The 20,622-nt window shown below is 27.7% G+C and overlaps 1 protein-coding gene across 9 annotated transcripts in view; it reads right to left on the bottom strand.

The window, feature by feature from the left end:
• LOC142319213 (eukaryotic translation initiation factor 4 gamma 3-like) overlaps window positions 1-20,622 on the bottom strand; it is a 230,884-nt gene that overhangs the window by 90,735 nt on the left and 119,527 nt on the right. For 8 of the 9 annotated variants that reach the window (XM_075356233.1, XM_075356235.1, XM_075356237.1 and 5 more), the window contains 5 exons: window positions 17,532-17,609; window positions 13,466-13,598; window positions 10,890-11,117; window positions 5,243-5,355; window positions 2,425-2,457 (listed from right to left, as the gene is read on the bottom strand). In XM_075356233.1, coding sequence (XP_075212348.1) covers window positions 2,425-2,457; window positions 5,243-5,355; window positions 10,890-11,117; window positions 13,466-13,598; window positions 17,532-17,609 — 585 coding nt within the window. The remainder of the gene's footprint in view (window positions 1-2,424; window positions 2,458-5,242; window positions 5,356-10,889; window positions 11,118-13,465; window positions 13,599-17,531; window positions 17,610-20,622) is intronic. The other variant, XM_075356238.1, reaches the window with a different exon arrangement.

The following is a 20,622-nucleotide window of genomic DNA, read 5'->3' as shown; positions in this document are numbered from 1 at the left end:
TTCCTGTAGTTCCTCAACCACCTCATTCACTTGACTTGAGTCCCTGCGACATTTTTCGTTTCAGACTTTATAAAAACACCTAAAAGGACACAATTTTGGAACAATAGAAAACATTTTAAAAAATGTAACCAAACATCTGAAGGATATTACTGTTTTTGAGTTGCAACACTGCTATGAAGAGTAGGAAAACCATTTGAAGCATTTCGTGGCTTCCCAAAGGAACTATTTCGAAGGTTAGAGTCATGTATAATTGGATTGCAAGTAAAACGTTTTTCTGAACCATTCTCATTACTTTATTTACAGATCTCATATAAATATTATAAAATCTTGCCATATTTTTAGGGTTTATTTATTTTAAATATATAAATTCAAAATTTCATATTCATGCTATCTTTGAAATTTAAACAAATATCATTTGTTGCTGGCATCCTTTAGTAGTTCAGCATTATGGTTTTGATCGATAATAAATCTAATCTCTTTTAACCTATTGGAAGGATTAAAAAAAAGTTCTTTACAATTTCACAATAATAATAATTAAAATGTCCTAATGTAATTTCTAACTCAATTAATACTATTTCAACTTTAAGATGCACCAATAAAATATATAAATCACTAAATTTAAAGTGATAAAAGTTTTTTTTCTATGATCATAGTTTAAATTTAAACTACATGCTGAATATTATTATGAGATGAATGGCTGATAGTACTCTATCAGAAATCATGAATAAAAGTAGACTAACAGTCACTCAGTATAAATCTCACAAACATGCTAAAAAGCGATTTAGCATTTCCGATTTCTAGCATCATTATAATGAAGCTATAAAACTGTAATTCATATTTTATATCCTCTATAAGAAAGTTTGCTTAGTAATCTGATATAATTTTTCAGTCTGAATAAAATATTCTAAAATAATAGCACTTCTTATGGCAGCAAACATAATAAAATGTAGAATGTAAATCATATATAACTATGTCTTGAGTATAGTTTATTTTTAACTAAAAAATGTTCTAGTACTACTTTGAAAATATTGATCTACTGTTCACAAAAATAACAAACAATTTTCCTTTTTTAATATTCTAAAAAAGTTCTTAAACCCAACACAAAAACTTAGATAAAAAAATGCAAGAAAATATTAACTTTTTTTTGTCAAAAGAGTGTTGAATGCAGAATGCAACAGCAGAACCAGGCATGTGCTGAACATGAGTACAATTCATTTATTGCTATTGTATATGTAGTAACTTACTATAGAAAGCTACCAAATGCAATCTAAAATACTTTATTATACTAATCCTTTCGGAATTTACAACATACCATGTTCCTTCACAGTAGGTTGGAATCACACTACTTATAATCACTGTTATAATATTCTTCTATTTTTATGCAACAGGTAATGGAATAGAAAAAAAATTATGTTCTTTAAATTAACAATTTTTTATGTTATTTTAATTATTCCTTATCAAATTTAAGAATAAGAACCACTCAATGATAGGCTTTAAAAAAAAATTAATGCATACATTTTAATTAACTTAAAAGAAGATCTATAATACAGATATATTTATATAATACAATCTTTATCTGTAAATCCTGAAAACAAATACATGAAACTCTTAAAAAAAGAGAAATATTGTGACTTCTTCTATTTTTATGCAACAGGTAATGGAATAGAAAAAAAATTATGTTCTTTAAATTAACAATTTTTTATGTTATTTTAATTATTCCTTATCAAATTTAAGAATAAGAACCACTCAATGATAGGCTTTAAAAAAAAATTAATGCATACATTTTAATTAACTTAAAAGAAGATCTATAATACAGATATATTTATATAATACAATCTTTATCTGTAAATCCTGAAAACAAATACATGAAACTCTTAAAAAAAGAGAAATATTGTGACTTCTTGCAAATCACATAAATACAAAAGATTTTTTTGTATTATATTAACTCTATTAAAAATTTTTATTTTTATATTTTAATTCCAAAGATATCATGAATAAACATAGCATGTTGTAAATTCAACTTGGCAAAATTCTACAGTAAATTACTGTATGCACAACAATAAATGAATTGTATTTCTGTTTAACATATTCCTGATTCTACAGTTGCATTCTACTTTCAACATATTTTTAATAATAAATAATCTTATTTTCTTATATTTTATTAACCTAAATTTTTGTAACTTAAAGCAGACAATACATTGTACTAGTATAATAATTAACATTATATTCTGGATATTAATTAACTCTAAAAGAAATTATATATTAAAAAATTGTTAATAATATTAATAAAACTTATACAGATTAGATGAATTTATCAGTATTCCAAAAATAGCCTCATTTCAACAATAAATTTCTATAAGATGTTTTATAAAAAGTTATAACAAAAAATAAAAATACTGATTGTAAATTATAGTTTGTTCTTACGTCATAATATGGCCAAAAATAGTTAAAACATTCCTGCAATAATAAAAATATATACATTAATAATAGTAGTAACAGAAATTATGATGTTACTTTATATACAGATAGGTATGTAACTCTGTTCTGCAAGAATTGCATCCTTAGGAGTTCTTAAATCACCTAATAGCTTCCTAAAACTACTCCAAAATAACTTACCAGCTCTGATAAAGAAAAATGGAGTATATAACTGAAACACACGCACAGACATATAAAAATGAATGCAAATGTGAGAAATAAAACTTAATGGGAGAGGGAGTTACATGAGGGTTAAGACAACACTGTTGGCAGCAATAAAACTGAATTCTATCTTCACATCATTTTTTTTAAATTCACAACTCATATCAAAACAATTGAAATGTTTTGTATTAGACAAAAGTATCATCTAACTTTAATACAAGTTACTACAATCTATTACAATAATCTGTTATTAGATATATCTATTATTTATCACTTTTGAGCTTGTGCACTAAACTAAAACTAAAACTAGTTGTTTCTCAATTCATGTTATTAACAATATCTTGTATACCTTATCTTTTTATCTACTTACATGCATATATAGATTCTATAGATAACCTCTTCAGCTAATACATATCATTACTTGAATCTACAATATAGCTACAATTTAAAAATTTTTTATAATCATTCTTTCTTTTTTCCATTTTTTCAGGTTTGTTCAGTCATAAAAATGATTAAAATTATAAACATTGTTTTAGATTTTGGATGATGTATTAATTAACAATGGTGTAAAATTGATGATCAAATGAATTTACTAGCTCCTAGTTTAACATAAACAATAACAAACATAAGGTCTCATTAACAATCAGTACATACATATCTGAACTGTACCATTCAGTATAGTTTGTGCATTGCTGTACTTAACTAAAATCACAAAAGCCAAATTATCTACTTAACTGAACATATACATGTAATTGTTCATAGAGGAAATAATTTACAGCATTAAACACTAATGAATTTTAATTCACATTTAGGACTTCAATATTACTTAATATTTTAAAATTATATTACATTTTCCAATTTATTAAACTGGCAAGTTACAAGGATAAATATTAAGCAATTAAAGGCTCTAATGCATTAAAATATTATCTCATGTTACAGAAAAATAAATGTAGGGAAATGTATATATTTTATATCTATAATTTAATTATTAATACATAATATTACGTATTAATAATATGCACCAGTCGGATTTTGTTTCCTCTTAAATCATAATAATTAGTCATTACATCAATATGTAAAACAGTAGTAACCATGGCCATAATTTACATTAAAAAACCAAAACCAGATTAGAACTTAACTTACCAGACTGTAACTATATAAAATTAATCAATATAATATAATATCAATATATAATAAGTACCATGATTGGACTTCCGGAAAAAATTTTGACATATCTTTGCGTTTCACATCACCCAGACACCAAAACCACCATCAGTTTAATAGTTTATATAAGCATTTATATATATATATATTTCACTTTCTTGTGGACATGACTGCCGTAACTTTGCACCAATCACTTTCAAATTGATACACAAAATATAAAGACCCATCTCAGTCGAGTTCATTAATGGAAAAAATCAGACCATGGGGGTGGAAATAGGGGTTTTTTTAAAAAATTTTGATATCAACCAATGGCCCAGGGGGGTGTTAAAAATGGGGTTTCAAAGACCAAAAAAAAATCATACCTCCCTTAATATGCAGACTATCTTATCTGTTTAAAGTGGACGTTACCTAAAAAAACATTTGTCTGAAACAATTTTTGATATGACCAACCGTTACAGCAAGGGATGACCAAAATGCTGCTGGAATTCTAAGATGTGATTTGTCACATGCTAAACATGTGAAACTTTATTTACATGCAACCGTTGTGTCATATTGAGTAAATTTGAAGTTTTTTTTAACTTTAAGGTGGAAATTTTTTTTATCATCTACTTAGCACTGGTGAAATCTACTTCTACCTTCCAGTGTGCTGAAAGGAATTTTTTTGGAAGATATCATGCACTTCTGAGCTACAATATCTTATCTTAAACAGCTTTACCTTTTCCACTAAACAATTCTTATTTTTAGTCTACAACTGGAAACAAGTATCTTTCAACTTAACAGTTTTGCATGCCAGTAGTAAAAAATACTATTTTTTCAGCACATCTCATGGTATATAAATTTATATAAGAACTGGTTATGGTAAACAGCAATCACAACACAAAAAAAAATGTACTTCTATGTTATAATTTTATTTGTGCTTTATAACTGTTCCAATCCTTTTCAGAAAGGAATTCTTTTTAAATATCCTCTACAGGTTTATTTATTGAAATAATTTTAAATAATTCTTATTTGATTAAATCATCCTGCATACATCAAATGTTTATATTATTGCAAAGTTAATTTAACAACACAGATTGCTGTGGAATGTAAATACTTGAACAATAAAAATTAAACTATAATGCAATTTTACTTGATTAATTAATTAACTGTTTAACAAAGCACAACTGGAAAATAAATTTTTTTTTTTTTAAATCCCTTATAACACTTAATCCTCTGATTAGCACTCTTTCATCAAATTATCATCTTTATGTCATTTTAACACCGCCATTTTTGTTATTTACAAAAAAAAAATTAACTGCATGAATTTTTTTAGTGTCCACAGCAACAAAGAAAATCATTAAAATGTTATAACTAAACAGCAATATAATCTTGTAATCGGAATTTAACGTAATAATTTGTAATTTATAAAATAAAAGAAAAAATAAATTTATTAATTACTTACTGGCTGTGGCGTTTCTCGTGCGCTTGAATCATTTGACTGTGGTGGAGTAACATTGTTATTCTCACCACTACTATCAGTTTCTTCGTCTAAAATGTTTTTACCAGTAACAGGATCTAAAATATAACAATAAAGACTTAGAAGCTGTAAATTGAATGAAAAAAAAAATTTTTAATTTGCAAGAATAAGTCTTGTACTATTCTTAATTTTAATTGTTGGTAAAATCATTTTCTTATCAAACTGTACATAGAAATTAGAAAAAAACCATTGTATTATTTCGGTTTAGTAATTACACCAATAAAAAAAAATTAATTATTGAAATATTGAGTTGAATATTTAATTATTTCGCAAAACTTATTCAAGTTAACATCCAAAATTACAATAAAGTTATATAACAATATTTTAAGAGTAAATTTTTTTTATGATAATGAACTTATTGACTAGCACCCCAAAAAAATGTATTTATTCATTTTTTATTATTTTTTCCTCATTATAGTAAGAAAAAAGTATTCAATAATTTACTTACTGCAATCATAAAACAAATTCTAGTATTCTTATGACACACTTCCTCACAATTTTTCAATATGTATATATATATATATATATATATATATATATATATACAAAAAATAAATATATATGTTATAAATAACAAATATGTATGTATATATATTTCAATTTTTCAGTATTTCCCCACAATTGTTTTTACAATTTTCACACTGTCAAGGACTGTGATCGGTCTTGCTGATTTTTTAAAAGTATTTAAAATATATGCCACTATAAGAATCCTGCCAGTTGCAAAGAGAGAACAGTTATTAATTAATGTTGGCAAAAAACTACAAACCCGTTGAAACTCCCATGAAAACTGACTGGCAACTAAATGTTTTGATGACTGTGAGGGGCTCAGAAAGGTCTAAGAGTGATGAAAAACCAGGCAGCAGTAATTTTTTAAGAAGATATATAAAAATTCATTCACAGACATAACATGTCAATTTATTTGCTTACTATGTAGAAAAGTAGGAGTGTTTTAAAATTGTATACAAAAAAAATTTTTAAATAGCTTTTTGTTGTTTTATACCAATATGTTAATTACTTTCTTAGACAGCACTCGTGTTTTACAATTTGTTAACACTACACAAATATTGATATTTTAACATTCTATCAACTCATTACCTCATGATTGATAGCTTTGAAACTGCTCATTCTATCACAAACCAAATTACTATGGGTTGTGCAGTCTTGTGGGAAGTGGATTCAAAGACTTTTGACCCAGAAACAGAAACAGGCCCAAAAGGAAATCTGACAAAGGCTGTTCAATTTTGAAAAGAAATAATTTTTTGCATTGAATTTTGTCAAATGAAGAGACAAGGGTTCACTCCATACATGGGTCTCACTCCATATTTAGGCAGGTAGTAGTGTGGATAGCCTTGCTGTAAAGGTGAAAATGCTGTCATCAATTAGAAAAACAAGTCTTTTGAGATTAGAATAAAATATTTCTCAGAGATTTTCTACATAAATATTGCACTGGGAATGCTGCACACTACTCCTAGCTCTTGAACAAAGTGAAATCTGCCTAAAGGAAATGAAATTTATTGGGAAACCTTAGACCATCCCTGTACAGTCCAGGTCCCCTGCAAGGAGGCACTGGGAGGAAAATAATGAACACATTTAAAGAGAGTTTTTGCGCAAATGGCTAGTAAGAAGCCCTCAAACATTTTAGGAAAGAAGGGACCCACCCACAAGCTCCGTAGAACTTGTAGAACTTCAGGGAGACTACATAGAAAAGCAGTAAATATGTTTCTAAAAATAAATATAAACATTAAATAAAATATCTATATTAGATTAATGAGTATATAGTGAACTAATATAATATGTAATAACTTATGAGTAACATGTCACGCTAATAAACATGTTAAATACATAAGTCCAATTTGTATTTGACTTACCCTCGTAAAATGGATTTCAAACTCAGTAATTGAATCTACATTATAATAACGGTAAATAAAATGGGAAAGCATATGAGTAAATAGTCAACACAAAAAATAGAACAGACAACGGAAATGAATATTTTTATAATAAAATTAAACACAAATTTTTATTTATTTTTTTAAATAAAATTCTTAGTTTTGGTTCAGATTTAAATAAAAATTTCAAATTTTAACATAGAGAAAAGCTAAGTTTTTTTTGTCTTGTGGCGTATTTTATTTCACTATAGCAATTGCTGGATATTAACCAGAAAAAGCAATGTGATCGATCGTAACATAAATTCATTCAACTGCAGAGAATTAATTTTTATTAATATTTTAATTAAATAATAATTTAAAAAAGGCTATTTTATACATTTTAATACAAACATTTATTTTTCATATTTTAAAAAAAGCTTGAATTAATGAAAAATAGAAAAGTTTTCGCAAATATTTTATGAAGTAAAAACGTACGTAATCAATGATGCAAGAATAAAACATTAAATCTGACGACACGTGTACAATATAATCAATACAAAAATACATTTTATTACTATAAAAAATTTCATTTTTCATACATTTCATTCAACCATATCATGTATAAATAATTACACTTCAGTAGATGTTGTGTACACCTGTTACACATGAAGTAGTTCTACCTGTTTACACAAAGTAGTGTAGTTCATAGTTCCTACAAACACCTAACAACTACTACTATATGCAATGACTAGATTTGATGAAACTAGTTTCAACAAACTAAATTAGATGATGCATGGAACATCACTGGACGTGCACTAAGTTTTTTTTGTAAGGGATATACCTCTATATGCAACTGTTGAATTTGTCTTTATATACCATAATTTCTTAAACTAATATAGCCTTAATTAGGATATTCCCTGGGTTTTGTTTATTTTTTTGTAAAATGTTAATTTAGAAAATTTTATATTTATATTACTGTAAAATTATTGTTATCAGCTATGTATTTATGTTATTTCAAATGTCATTAACAAATTTACAGCAAATGTAACAATAATACATACATTCAAAGCCTAGGGGACACTCTACATCAGATAAAATACTAACAGAAATAGAAGAAATATTGGAACATCGCCAAGACTACAAACAATGGATAAATATAACTTCCAGATAAGAAACTTAACAGCATAACTGATTATATCCCATAGAAAGAAGGAATGAAATCAGTTTTCAACAAATGTAATTATTAGCTTAGATAATGTCATTATTACTTTTAACAAAATAAAGAAGGATAAAAGCAGTGTAACAAACTTCATTATCTAAATTTCAGTATATAATAAATAATATATGATTAAATTTTAATTAAATATCTCCAATAATTTTCACATGTTGAATTAGCATACTTCGAATTTTGCAGAATTTACAAAAACTCCTGGACCCAAATATTTTAGTATCTATAAATTGGCATTTCATATTCTTTTTTGGTCCAGCTTTATTCATTTCATTTTCTGTCATTAGTTATATTACCAAAGCATGCACTATGGACTGACTAATATGTAATTAATACCTTTTATTTACTATTAAGCTATGGAATTGATCTTTGGAATAACATAGCAGGTAAATGAATTTTTTTTAAATTGTAAGAGTAATACTGAATTATCCCTACACTTTGTGAACAAAAATGTACTTAAAGAAGAGAATATTTTAACTACTTATTTAAATTAACTTTAAAAATCTGCACTTTTATTTGAAAAGGCAAATTACACTAATTCCCCAATTGATAAACAAACTGACCAATCAGTCAAACAACTTATAACAAGCTGCTGTACAGTGAACAGCTTTTATTATCATTATTAACAATTAAACCTCAATGTGTATTAATTTAATCAATTTTTTATTATTTTATATTGAATAAGTAGAAAACGTATGCATAACACAGCACTGGATAAAATGTTAACTTTATAAAGCATCTTTCCTAAGTGTTGGAAAGAAAGCTATCACAAAATAGCAGCAATGTAGTGCACAAAACTTAAAATCCAGATAATGGTTTAAAAAATATGGATTTCCTAAATAATTCAAACAAACTAGATAACGGCATCACAGTATTAGATAAAGTGTAAATGGTTATGGAGTAACATGACTGTCAGAAAAATTATAATATGAATGAAAAAATGTTAAATAGAAAAAATTACGCACAACAGTAAAAATCATACAACTGAGAAAGAAGGGGAAGAAAAAGATTGTGACGTTGGAAACTAAAGTGCAATATAGAAGTTTAACATGCAATCAGTAAAATAGAACAGCAACCAAATGGGATTCCATTTGTCCTAGTGTATTCACCATGATATCCTTAACTTGAAAAGTGGAAACTATGCAGAAAAGTAAAAGATTTTTATGGCCAAACCAACAATTATAAACTGAAAAAAAAATAAGTAAATGGAAATTCAGTCAATCAACCGGATTTATCTGGTTACGAGTGCCTGCTGTATTTCTTCTCCAAGGTCAAACCTGTGCACCCTGGATTCTTCTCTAAGGTCAAATCTGACAGATTACAAAAACAATTTAATTGTAATGATTTAAACGAACTGTAATATGTTTTATGGTAGTACAATTGTCAAGTACAATAACTGTTGACTAAAATGTATTCTTTCATGGTCACTAATTGGGTTAAATAACATTTTTTAAATACAAAGTTAATTAACATCAACTTAAAATCAGTACTCATTTTTAATAGTTTTACTTATAACCTTATTAATATGATGATTAATTATAATATGTTGCTAAACTAGGAGACAGATGCTCCATGAAAATGATGAACAAAACTAGTGTAAACAACAAATGTAATAATCAGCCTAAATAATACAACATTGATTGATTTATTAATTAATTACAACAATAAATTAAATTTATTTAAAATTTATGTTTTGTTTTATTCTAAGTCAGAAACACATAATTTAGTGACAGTCAGTTACAAGGGATCTTATGCAACAGCAAAATAGTTAATAACAATCTTAATGTTACTGAACAAGACAAGTCGTATTTCACTTCACTTCAAATATCATGACACCATCATTCCATCAATTATCATGGCGGAATGGTAGTATATATTCTGTCTTTCATATGTAAGGTTAAATTTTGAATCTTGATCAATTTTAGCATTTTCCACATTCCAAAAATTATAGGTACATTGTTTTAAGTGCTGTAGAATCCTAATTGAATAAATATGATTCAACATTAGGCAAGGGACTTTGGAATGCTTAAATTTTAGTTCTCAAACCTTGTATCCTACAATATAACTACTACCAATGAACACAAAAAAAACTGTACCTGGATATTGAAGTGTCTGGCAGATGTTTCTTTGACAGTGAGCACCATATTACAGAGAAGAAAATTTATGTAATAAAAATATAATATTTAATGTATATATATTTTACATTTTGTACATAAATGCACTATTATAAACTTTACTTAAATTTTATAATATTTCATATATCAATGAAGTAAGCTAATCAACAGAAATTTAAGGAAAGTATTCTTATCTTAAAGTACATTTTTTATTTGTGATATCTCCATCATCATTTATTTACTAATATCAAAACTGAAAGTTACAAGTTAATGTAAAACAATAAATTCTTAACACAGAATTATTGATTTATCAAAACTTTTCATGTAATTGAATTTTATTCTAAACATAATTAAAAGTGTCTTACGTATAATAGCAAGGGCTTTAGTTCCTCGCTTCCCTTTATGTCGTTGAGAAATCTGATGCTGTGATGCTTGTTGATTAAGAAGAGGCTGTGAAGAATGAGGCATTCCTGGCTGTGGACCAGGTTGTGCAGGAGATATAGTCATTGGGCTTTGAGTAGGACCAGGAAAGCCTCTCTGTATCTGTACACTAGTTCCATATTGCCCTGTATTTCCTGATGACTGTAGAAAATCTGCAAATAGAATCAAGTAATTGTAAGAAAAACAAAAATAGCTTCAGTTTCTTCATTAGAAATATGAGCAACAATTCAAAATAAATAAATTAGAAATTCCAACATAAATTCACAATTTTTACTAGAAAAATTATGAATCAAAAGTAAAAGAGATTAATAATCTATGATTAACTTTATAAATTTGAATCGCAGTTAAAATATCATATCAATAATATAAATATCATATCATTGTTCATATTTAAATGCATGCAAGATCCTAACTACTTAGCCTACCTCCAGATACAGAAAATTTAAAAGTAAACAAACATTCAGTGTCGCCCATGATTTCCAGATTCAATTCACTGTTATTGGATTGACTTTATTAAGATAATTTGATTGAAATTTAATAAGATAATCAGAAGTTGACTTACTAATGTCCAGATCAACAACCAGGCACATTATCAATCATTCAACAATAGTTCTTCAGTGACTGCATTATAACTGCAGCACCATCTTGATAGAAAATAGCAGGGTTCATATCTATAACATTATGATAAAGGATGAGATATTTAAATTATATATCTGTGAGGTCTTCTACAATTGGAACATCCAAGAGTTTAGAGCAAAAACTATGAATTTTACTTAAGTTTCATCTGCTCCATTATATAAAGATTTTTAAGGATATTACAATTGTACTAACCATTACAGCAAATGGTAAATTCATCTAACCACAGCATGGAGATGTCATCCAAGAAAATCTTTAAGAAATTCTGTGAACTCAAATTCAGCAAGTGAAGAACATTCTTATTCTTGTAGAAGTTGATGTTTTGTTTCTCCATATTCCTTTGTGCAGCCAAAAACTTAAAATTTATTTTTAAAAAACTTACTTTTAACAAATGAAGACCGAGTGTAGTTTTCTTCTATGATATCACTACTTACAGCTGTCTTCTGAATTACATATTTTTCCATAAGGAATATCTGGACATGTAACTGAAAAATATTGTATTGGCACTGACAGATTCAAAAATATTATAGCCTATTCACAACACTTCAAGTATGCTTAACTGAAAATGAAGAAACTCCACTTAACAACCATACGAAAAAGTTAGTCAAAAATGGCAAAAAACAAAATGTTTCCAATAATAAAGATTAAGGTCGAACCATATGCATTAGTGATATAATAGTTTCCTAGCTAGACAAAAAATTCAATTCACTTATTATCAAGATATTCTATATGGTACTTCCTTTCCACCATTAGTTGGTTTGTGACCTTGAAGTTGAGATTTATGTGAGATAGATATTTCAGTAAAAATATCAATCTAATACTCCATTTTGATCTAATATTTCAATGTAACTGGCTTTTGTATTAAAATGAATATACAAAGTGAAAAGTCTAATGGATTATAAAAATATAACATAAATTCAGCGATTTACATGGTCGGAATCCTGAATAACAATGTTTTGTTTTTAAAAAAAGGTATTTAAATGCAAATTAAACTGGAAAAGAACAAAAACAGCATTGAATCTGAAGGGAGAAAAGAAGAAATGTAGCGCAGCTTAGCAGCGAATGGAAAACTGTAGTGACAAAACAGCACAGTTCAGCAGAGCTTAGCTTACCTCATTTTTCTATATGACCTGACATTAACACCCACCAATCTTGACATTAACTGAAATGACCTCAAATTAAAAAATATTTTCTGTAATAAATTCCATTAAATTAAATAATTAAGGTTTACATTTTAACAATTAGAAATTATTTCTCTTATTTACAGGAAGCACTTTACTGTTATGAAAAATGTACAATTATTTGAAGATTTGAGATAACATGGAGATACGAGGCATTATTTTTTAATGCAGAGATCAATTATCAGTGTAACAGTTTCCAAAACTGTTATTCAAAATCCACAACCCTAACAACAAAAGTATCCTACTGAAAAGGAAAAACATTTCTCATGTAGTTCTTGCCAGAGGGAAAGTAAAAACTTATTAAGGAAAAGTTTCTTAGAAAAGTGAACCATAAATTTTGTTCTGAAAAATGTTATTAACTCTGTTTTATACAAAATACTGATAACATGCAGAATACTGTTTTAAAGTTTACACTTAAATCTAAATTTGTCACATTATTAATAGTGCATACTTATTTAAAATAAAATTTTTAAATTCTTTGTATAAGAGATTTTCCAATATATAGAAAGTTGAACGCTCAACAAACTCAAGTCATTGGACATTCAATTCATTTTAAGTCCCAGAGCTTTTAAAATTATTGTATTGTCCTGTTCAAGGTGGTTCACAAAAAAACAAAACAAAAACTTTTATTTGGGAGATGAACAGATAAATCTAAAGATGTTTTTACTTTTAATAATACTCACATGATGGTGGAGGAGTTTGAAAAAATTGGCTGCTATTAGACTGAATTACACTTTGATAAGCAATATGTTGCATACCAGCAGCCTGTGGAAAGAATTGCTGATTAGTTGGCTGCCTTTGTGGTTGATACTGTGCCTGAAAACATTTACATAATTTATTTCAGAAATGCTACCTATCACTAAATACTAATAAATTTTTAAAAAATGCACGTAAATTTTTTTAAACAATTTAATTTTTTTCTTTAATGAACAATTAAAATAAAAGATTAATCATTTTTGTTTATTGTTAAAATAATTATTCCTTATTTTTTAAATATACTTAGGCTAAAAATATTTACCTTATCTTCAAATCATTTACAACTGGAAAACAATACAAATCATCTTTCACGATTTCATCAATTGTAAAAGATGAATGATGTTCAAATCATTTACGACAGGAAAATGATAAAACATGTTTTTTTATCATCTAAATTTTAAAACCAACGATATCTATAAACATTTCCAAATAGTACTCTTTTAGCCCTGGATTCAAAATATCATTAACAATCATAAAGTAGTTCAAAAATGCATAGAACAGTCTCCAACCTATGACAGCTCTTTTTTAGTGTGCGTGTACTGTACTGTACACTATGCTACATAGCACTCCAAAATTATAAAATTTCTAGAAGTAACCAGAAAAATTCCCCTTTGAACACCCTTGATATGTATACTAGCTACATTCCTGTTGGCACTCCATATGACCAAGAAATAACCCAATAGTTATACATACTTGATATAAGATTACAGAATCGGATGATGAAAGTACTTTGGCAGATCCAATGTAATAAACCAAGATCACTTCTGGCAGTGATGTAATTTCATCTATGTGTAGTGAAGGAAACACTTGATTCCATACTAACTACAAGATCTGAGACAGCAACTGTGTCATGTAGTCCTATTGTATAATTATACTTTAACAATAGTTTCTTTCTGGGATATGTAAGAACAACTATCTTAGGCAAGGTAAATAAGTTTTCCTCCGACCTTATGATCATTTCATTGATACAGTTTTGAAATTCAATCTCATTATTATACATGTTATACTTTGATTAATTTTAAGATCATCAAAATATAAAGACAACTTGGAAACTACTCCTCAATATATGTTTACAAATATAATAAAAAAATACAAGTCTCAAATTAGATCCTGAGGAACATCTGAGTTAACAATGTATTTATTGGACAAAGCACCATCTAACATTTTTAACATCAAACCATGAACATTGCATTCAAACAAATAAAAAATTCCTGATTACAATATTATAAGATAAGGTGTCAAAAAGCTCTGGAAATTTAAATACATATTTTCAACCTTCCCTCTCTTATAAAAACAATCTGTCCAATAAAATTAAACATTTTCATTAAATGTACAACTGTAATCTCTTTAAAAACAATGTTACTCTGATTATAATACGATGCTTAAGCGAATGCAAATAGTTGTGAACAATCTTTTCAACTGATCTGGATTAAATTCTTAATACAGAAATAGCTTGATAATTTCTAATATCAGATGTGTTTCCCTTTTTCAGCATAGAGGACAAGTGCACACTACCACACCAGGAAAATCCCTTTTGAAGGCTCAGATAAAGGATCTCGTATAAAACAGAACCAATAAGACCTTTAATGACGATAGGTGAGACTACTACTACTACTACTACTACTACTACTACTACTACTACTACTACTACTACTACTACTATTCTAACATTAATAATTTTGATAGCCAACTCTTAAAATCTTAAATTTTACAAGTTAGGAAATCAGCTGAATTAAAATTCACTTATAGTAAAGCTTGTTCTTTAAAACATGATCTCTTTGATATTGTCACAAGTCAATAGACCATTAAACCAGAGTACTATTCATAAATAATTTCATTAACAGTTCTTATATATTCAAAATGAATTTTTTTTCTCCTTTACACATTGAAATCATATCTTTAGAAAACCCCTCTGGGAAACTTACTCTTAACACCATACTGAAGTTCGAACATTTGAATCTGCAAGAAATTTAAGTATGTAAGTAAACATACTTAAATGCATTTGGATACATATGATGTGGTGAAAAGAGAAGGCAAAAATAATGAGTCCCAAATAGGCTATCCGTAGCACCTAAAATAGGCTACCCTAGGTGCATTTGTCTTGACACTACAGAAGTTATGCGAGAGCTACGGAGGAGCAGTCACCTTCCTAATCATCACTTTTCCTGACTGCAGAGATCCCTATAAGCTTTGTACACACGGTAATTATTTGAGGAAAAATAAGGTTTGAAGTGTTCATAAAAAAAATTAGATTCGGTAATTGCAACTATATCATACATTTTTTCTGCCACAACTGCATAAAACTCAAATGCTTCCACTCTTAGTTTCCAAATGCTCTGATAATAGATAAAAATTTTACTATTGTTTCTGATCATCTATACTATTTTTACATCCATTTAAATGATTCAAGATTTTACCACAAAATGGCCACATAAATCAACAGTTGGCCAATTTTCCAACTGTTTCAATTTAGAAAATTCACTCACATTAACAGACATCTGAAACGAGCTAAATTTATGAGTAATGCTCTTTACCTTTACAAAGTGAAGCGATGAGAGAGAAGAGCATTTCGTAATAAACTATCAAATCTGTTGCTTCCATTCTTTTGAAAACATGTATTATGTACTTCATTAATCATAATTTCATATTTGGTCAAAATTCCAGTTATCCAATTAGCGCTTTGTACAGGAAACCACTTTCTTATGCTGGGCACTTAATGGATCCTTTGATCGACTGGCTATTATTGACCTAACACGGTATCATTATTGTATTTAATGCCATTCTTTTGTATTTTTCCCGTGCTTACAACAGTGTCCTAGGAAGATTCCTCCAGCTTATCTATCTATCTTATATATAGATATAGATTCTATATATATATAGGGACTGTACCAACATCAACAGCAATCCTTACATTCTGCAAGAATGGAAAAATTCTGCAAGTGGACAGCCGTGAAATCAGTCTGTACAGCAGTGCAGACTTAATTTTTTTCTAATAATTATGGACTCTGTCCTCCTGTCCCTTAGTTCTCCCATATTTCTTCTTTTAATTTTTTTATTTCACTCTGCATATTTACGACTTGAAAATAACATCTAACATTAACAGAAAATCATTATCTACAGTATTGACAGATGGGTGGAAAAATTACACTGCATTCTTTTCAATCATCATGACTCTTTTGCTTTCAAAAAAGCAACATCACACTGGTCATTTTAAAGCAAAAAAGAGCTATGATGAAATTATAAGACCTAAACCAAGTATGAATTGCAATTGTAAATAAAATCTTTCAGGTCAAAAACTTTTAAATTTGTAAACATAAGGGGGATATAATTGATAATACTAAACAGTTAATAATACTTGTGAAACCTAAGTCTGATAATAGATTGAGGTATCCATAATCCTCCTTTGACAAATTCTGAGTTTAATTTAAGGTGACATTAAATTCTGTACTTAACTTCTGTTGGGATATTTTAGAGATAAGGGTATTTAGGGTGATAAATCTAGAAAATACAGTCGAGATTGAATTCAAACTTATATTAAGGCCAAAAATTCCGACAGTTAATGCCAGGTGAGCTGGTCCTTTTTGGGAAAAAAGGAAGAAACTACCAGATGTGAAATACTGAAAAAATAATCAAGTGAGTTGTTCTCCACGTTATAAAATTAAATATCTATAACAAAATATAAACAAGAAATATTTTGGAATCTTCAACCAGTGTTCTTAATGAAAATCAATTGGTTTTACCAATAATTAAGTATACATACAATAAAAAATAGTGCTATGTATCATGTTATTGAACAGTTTCAATAAGTTAATTCTTTTAAAACTGTATAGAAGTAGAATGTTAAGTAAGTAAAGTGGAAATAACAAATGAAGGTGTAAATAATATCTTTTAACAAAACAATTGATACCAATGTTTCTGTGTAAAATCACAAAAAAAACACACCTTATTACAAATGTAAAAATTTAGTTTTATGAACATATTTTTAACACTCACAGCAGGAGTTGGAATCTGCGACACTGAACTAGGAAAATAAAGAGGATGCTGCACTGCAATGGGCATATTAAACACGCCCTATAAAACAAAAAAGAAAATATGAAATTAACATAAAACATAAAAATTATACTTTAATATTACAACCTATTTATTTTTACTAATAACATGCTAATGACATTACTAGCAGTAAACATATTATTTTCTTAAAATTTTTCTGCAGTTCTTCCTTTTATTTCAATTTTTTCTATCAATTTCACAGTGATGCCTGGTTTCATCAGAATATTTTTTTGAAAAAAATTCTGATAAAAGTACAGTTCTCAAATCTGTGAAGATCTAAAAAAAATGTAAAACTGTCAACAAAAAACAAATAAAAAACTAATTGAAACCATTATAATTATAAATACATAAATCAATAATAATAACCATACAGATGTAATCTGACCAAGTTTAGTCAAAATCGGTCTAGCAGTTTTAGAGATATAAGGTGATTTAGAGAGAGACACTGAACATACACACGTACATACGAACAACAGAAGCATTTCCAGCCAGTTTTTGGGTTTATTGGCTTCCTTAAGTGACAAAACGTAATCATGTGGTTGTTTAAAAATAACTACATCATATCTAAATGATTACTACAATTATACAAAATAAATTATAGATAGAAAAAATTAATGAAAAACCAGTAGAAGTAACATATAGTAATAGATTTTTAATTCTACACAATACTGTGACTATTGATGTACACGCAGAAGGTTGTATGCATAATCTTATAATGTAATTACAATATTAAGTATTATCTGGTATTTTAAGATATTTTGATATACTATGTTGAATTTTTATATAAATAATTATAACACATAAAGGTTCTAATTATTATTTTTATTTGTTTTTTGTAGACAGTTTTAATTTTTTCTTTAAATCTTGAATATTAGTGTAACTATACAACAATTTTTTTTTGTGGATTTGCTTACAGAATTTTGCCAGGCATTATTTTGAAGTTGTCCACAGTTTCCGCTCATTAATTGTGTGATTAATCATCATAAATATAAGTACAATAATAACATCTAATTGAAAAAAAGGATATTTTGTCACCTGAAAACAGAAGTAATAAAAAATAGAAAGAATGAAGAGAAATCACAATAAATGAATGTTTCTGTAGATTTAGAAGTAGGCATGCCTATTGTATCTGATTGATAAAAAGAAAAAATTAAATTAAATAACTTTGGTAACAAAACTATTTCAAAGAATGGACTATAAGGTAAAGAAAGAAAAAAGAAAACCTAATTATTTATTTGCAGAGGCCTTACAAGGATTAATCAATAACAATGCTCTTAGATACTATAAACTATGTTAAGACTGAAGGAAACAATGAATCTGTCCCATAATAAATTAATTTATTACATTTCATATGTGCTTGTCAATAATTATACAGAATCACCACTTAATGAAACATTTTTGAATTCCATTTTTTCATGAAAAAAGTTTTTCTATTTTTTCAACACCAAAAAACTGACAACACAGTTAAAGGACTTTCCTGTCATGCGGCTTACACATGCACGACTTACACACACAACCTAATTTAAAATATTTTTATTATTTTATTTAAATATTTTTTGTTTATATAATTCAATGATTCTAACTGAAGTGCACGCATATATTTCATCTGCACGAGTGTATTTCATTTGTGGACTAGCAATCACTTTAAATATTATTAATTTATTTAATTCTACCACTCACCTGTAACATCACAACATAGCAGATGACTATATCAGTGTATGTTAATGCTACACTAACACTCTGTGGTGAGAAGGAGTACTAATGATGCACTATACCCACTTAACCACTAGTTTATTTAGAGCATTTTTTTGAGTCTGTGTGTGATTTTGCAAAAAAAGTTTCTTGGAAATATTATTTTTTGTTAACAAATGTGCCTAAGAAAAATAAGACCTTAATTACACAAAATCTTGAGATACCGCGGATGACCTTGCCTCTACAGCCTCGCACCCTTGACCTTTTAAGTTGAAAATTTAATGACATCAATGCCTCATGTATAGAAGTAGTCTTACAAGGTTTGGTTAAAATTGGACAAGTAGTTCTGGAGAAATAAGGTGATTTTGATAGTGACACCGAACATACGTACACACAATTTGGAAAATTTCCATCCGGTTTTTTGGCTTCCTTAGTGTCAAAACGTAAAAATCCAATGAAAACGATATATGCTCAAATTGGACCGATTACAATACTTTACCTTCTAAAGCTATAGCTGTACTATAATGCTAGATGGGAAAGCAAAAATTTTCAAATTTACTACTGATCAAATTGTACCTGAAATTGTACATCAATCTACTTCCAACACTGGAAACAGCTGGATGGTGCCACATCTGGGCCGTACAAAGGCTGTGAGGCTGTGAAACCATTTATTTCACACTTAAAAAAGTGTTCATCATTTTGTTGCTGTAATGCAGTTAATGCAATCATGGAGAGGGAAAAAATTCCTTTATAGGATAATGTGTTATATATTATTCAACAGATGTGTTTCTTGAATAGTTATCTGATTTCAAAATATTAGCAAATTGACTGGAAGTGTAACGATGGAAAAATAGCAGTAAGCTTGATCAGTCAAAAAATTAAAAGTTGATGATCCTCAGCATTTTAAAGAGAATTCAACAGAATTACTGTATGCATTATGTACCACTCATGATTCATAACAATCACGGATATTTATATGTCACTGCAGTCACCAACAGTATTATTTCAGTAAATGTACTGACTAAGTATATAATTATATTATTATTATACTGAAAAATTCAGCTAGTACATAGATAAAAATAAAAAAAAAAACATTCTGTTAAGTACTTAAATCACTAATGTTGAATCTTTTCAGGCTACATGATCACCCACGTTACAATAATATTTCAATTATTTAAAGAGCTAGTTAAAATGTTACATTTGTTCTACATATACAAAGACTTATAGAATTATAAGTCTTATAAGAATTAAGACTTATAAGAATTCTAATAACAGTACAAATCTATTTTTGTTTTTTTTTTTAAATCTAAGTTAGTTGCAATCTAAGTTCTACCGTTTAAAT

Source organism: Lycorma delicatula, chromosome 2, assembly GCF_047948215.1.
Source record: "Lycorma delicatula isolate Av1 chromosome 2, ASM4794821v1, whole genome shotgun sequence".
Lineage (NCBI taxonomy): Eukaryota > Metazoa > Arthropoda > Insecta > Hemiptera > Fulgoridae > Lycorma > Lycorma delicatula.
Note: the sequence above shows the minus strand (reverse complement) of the source record. Positions and strands in the feature narration are given on the sequence as shown.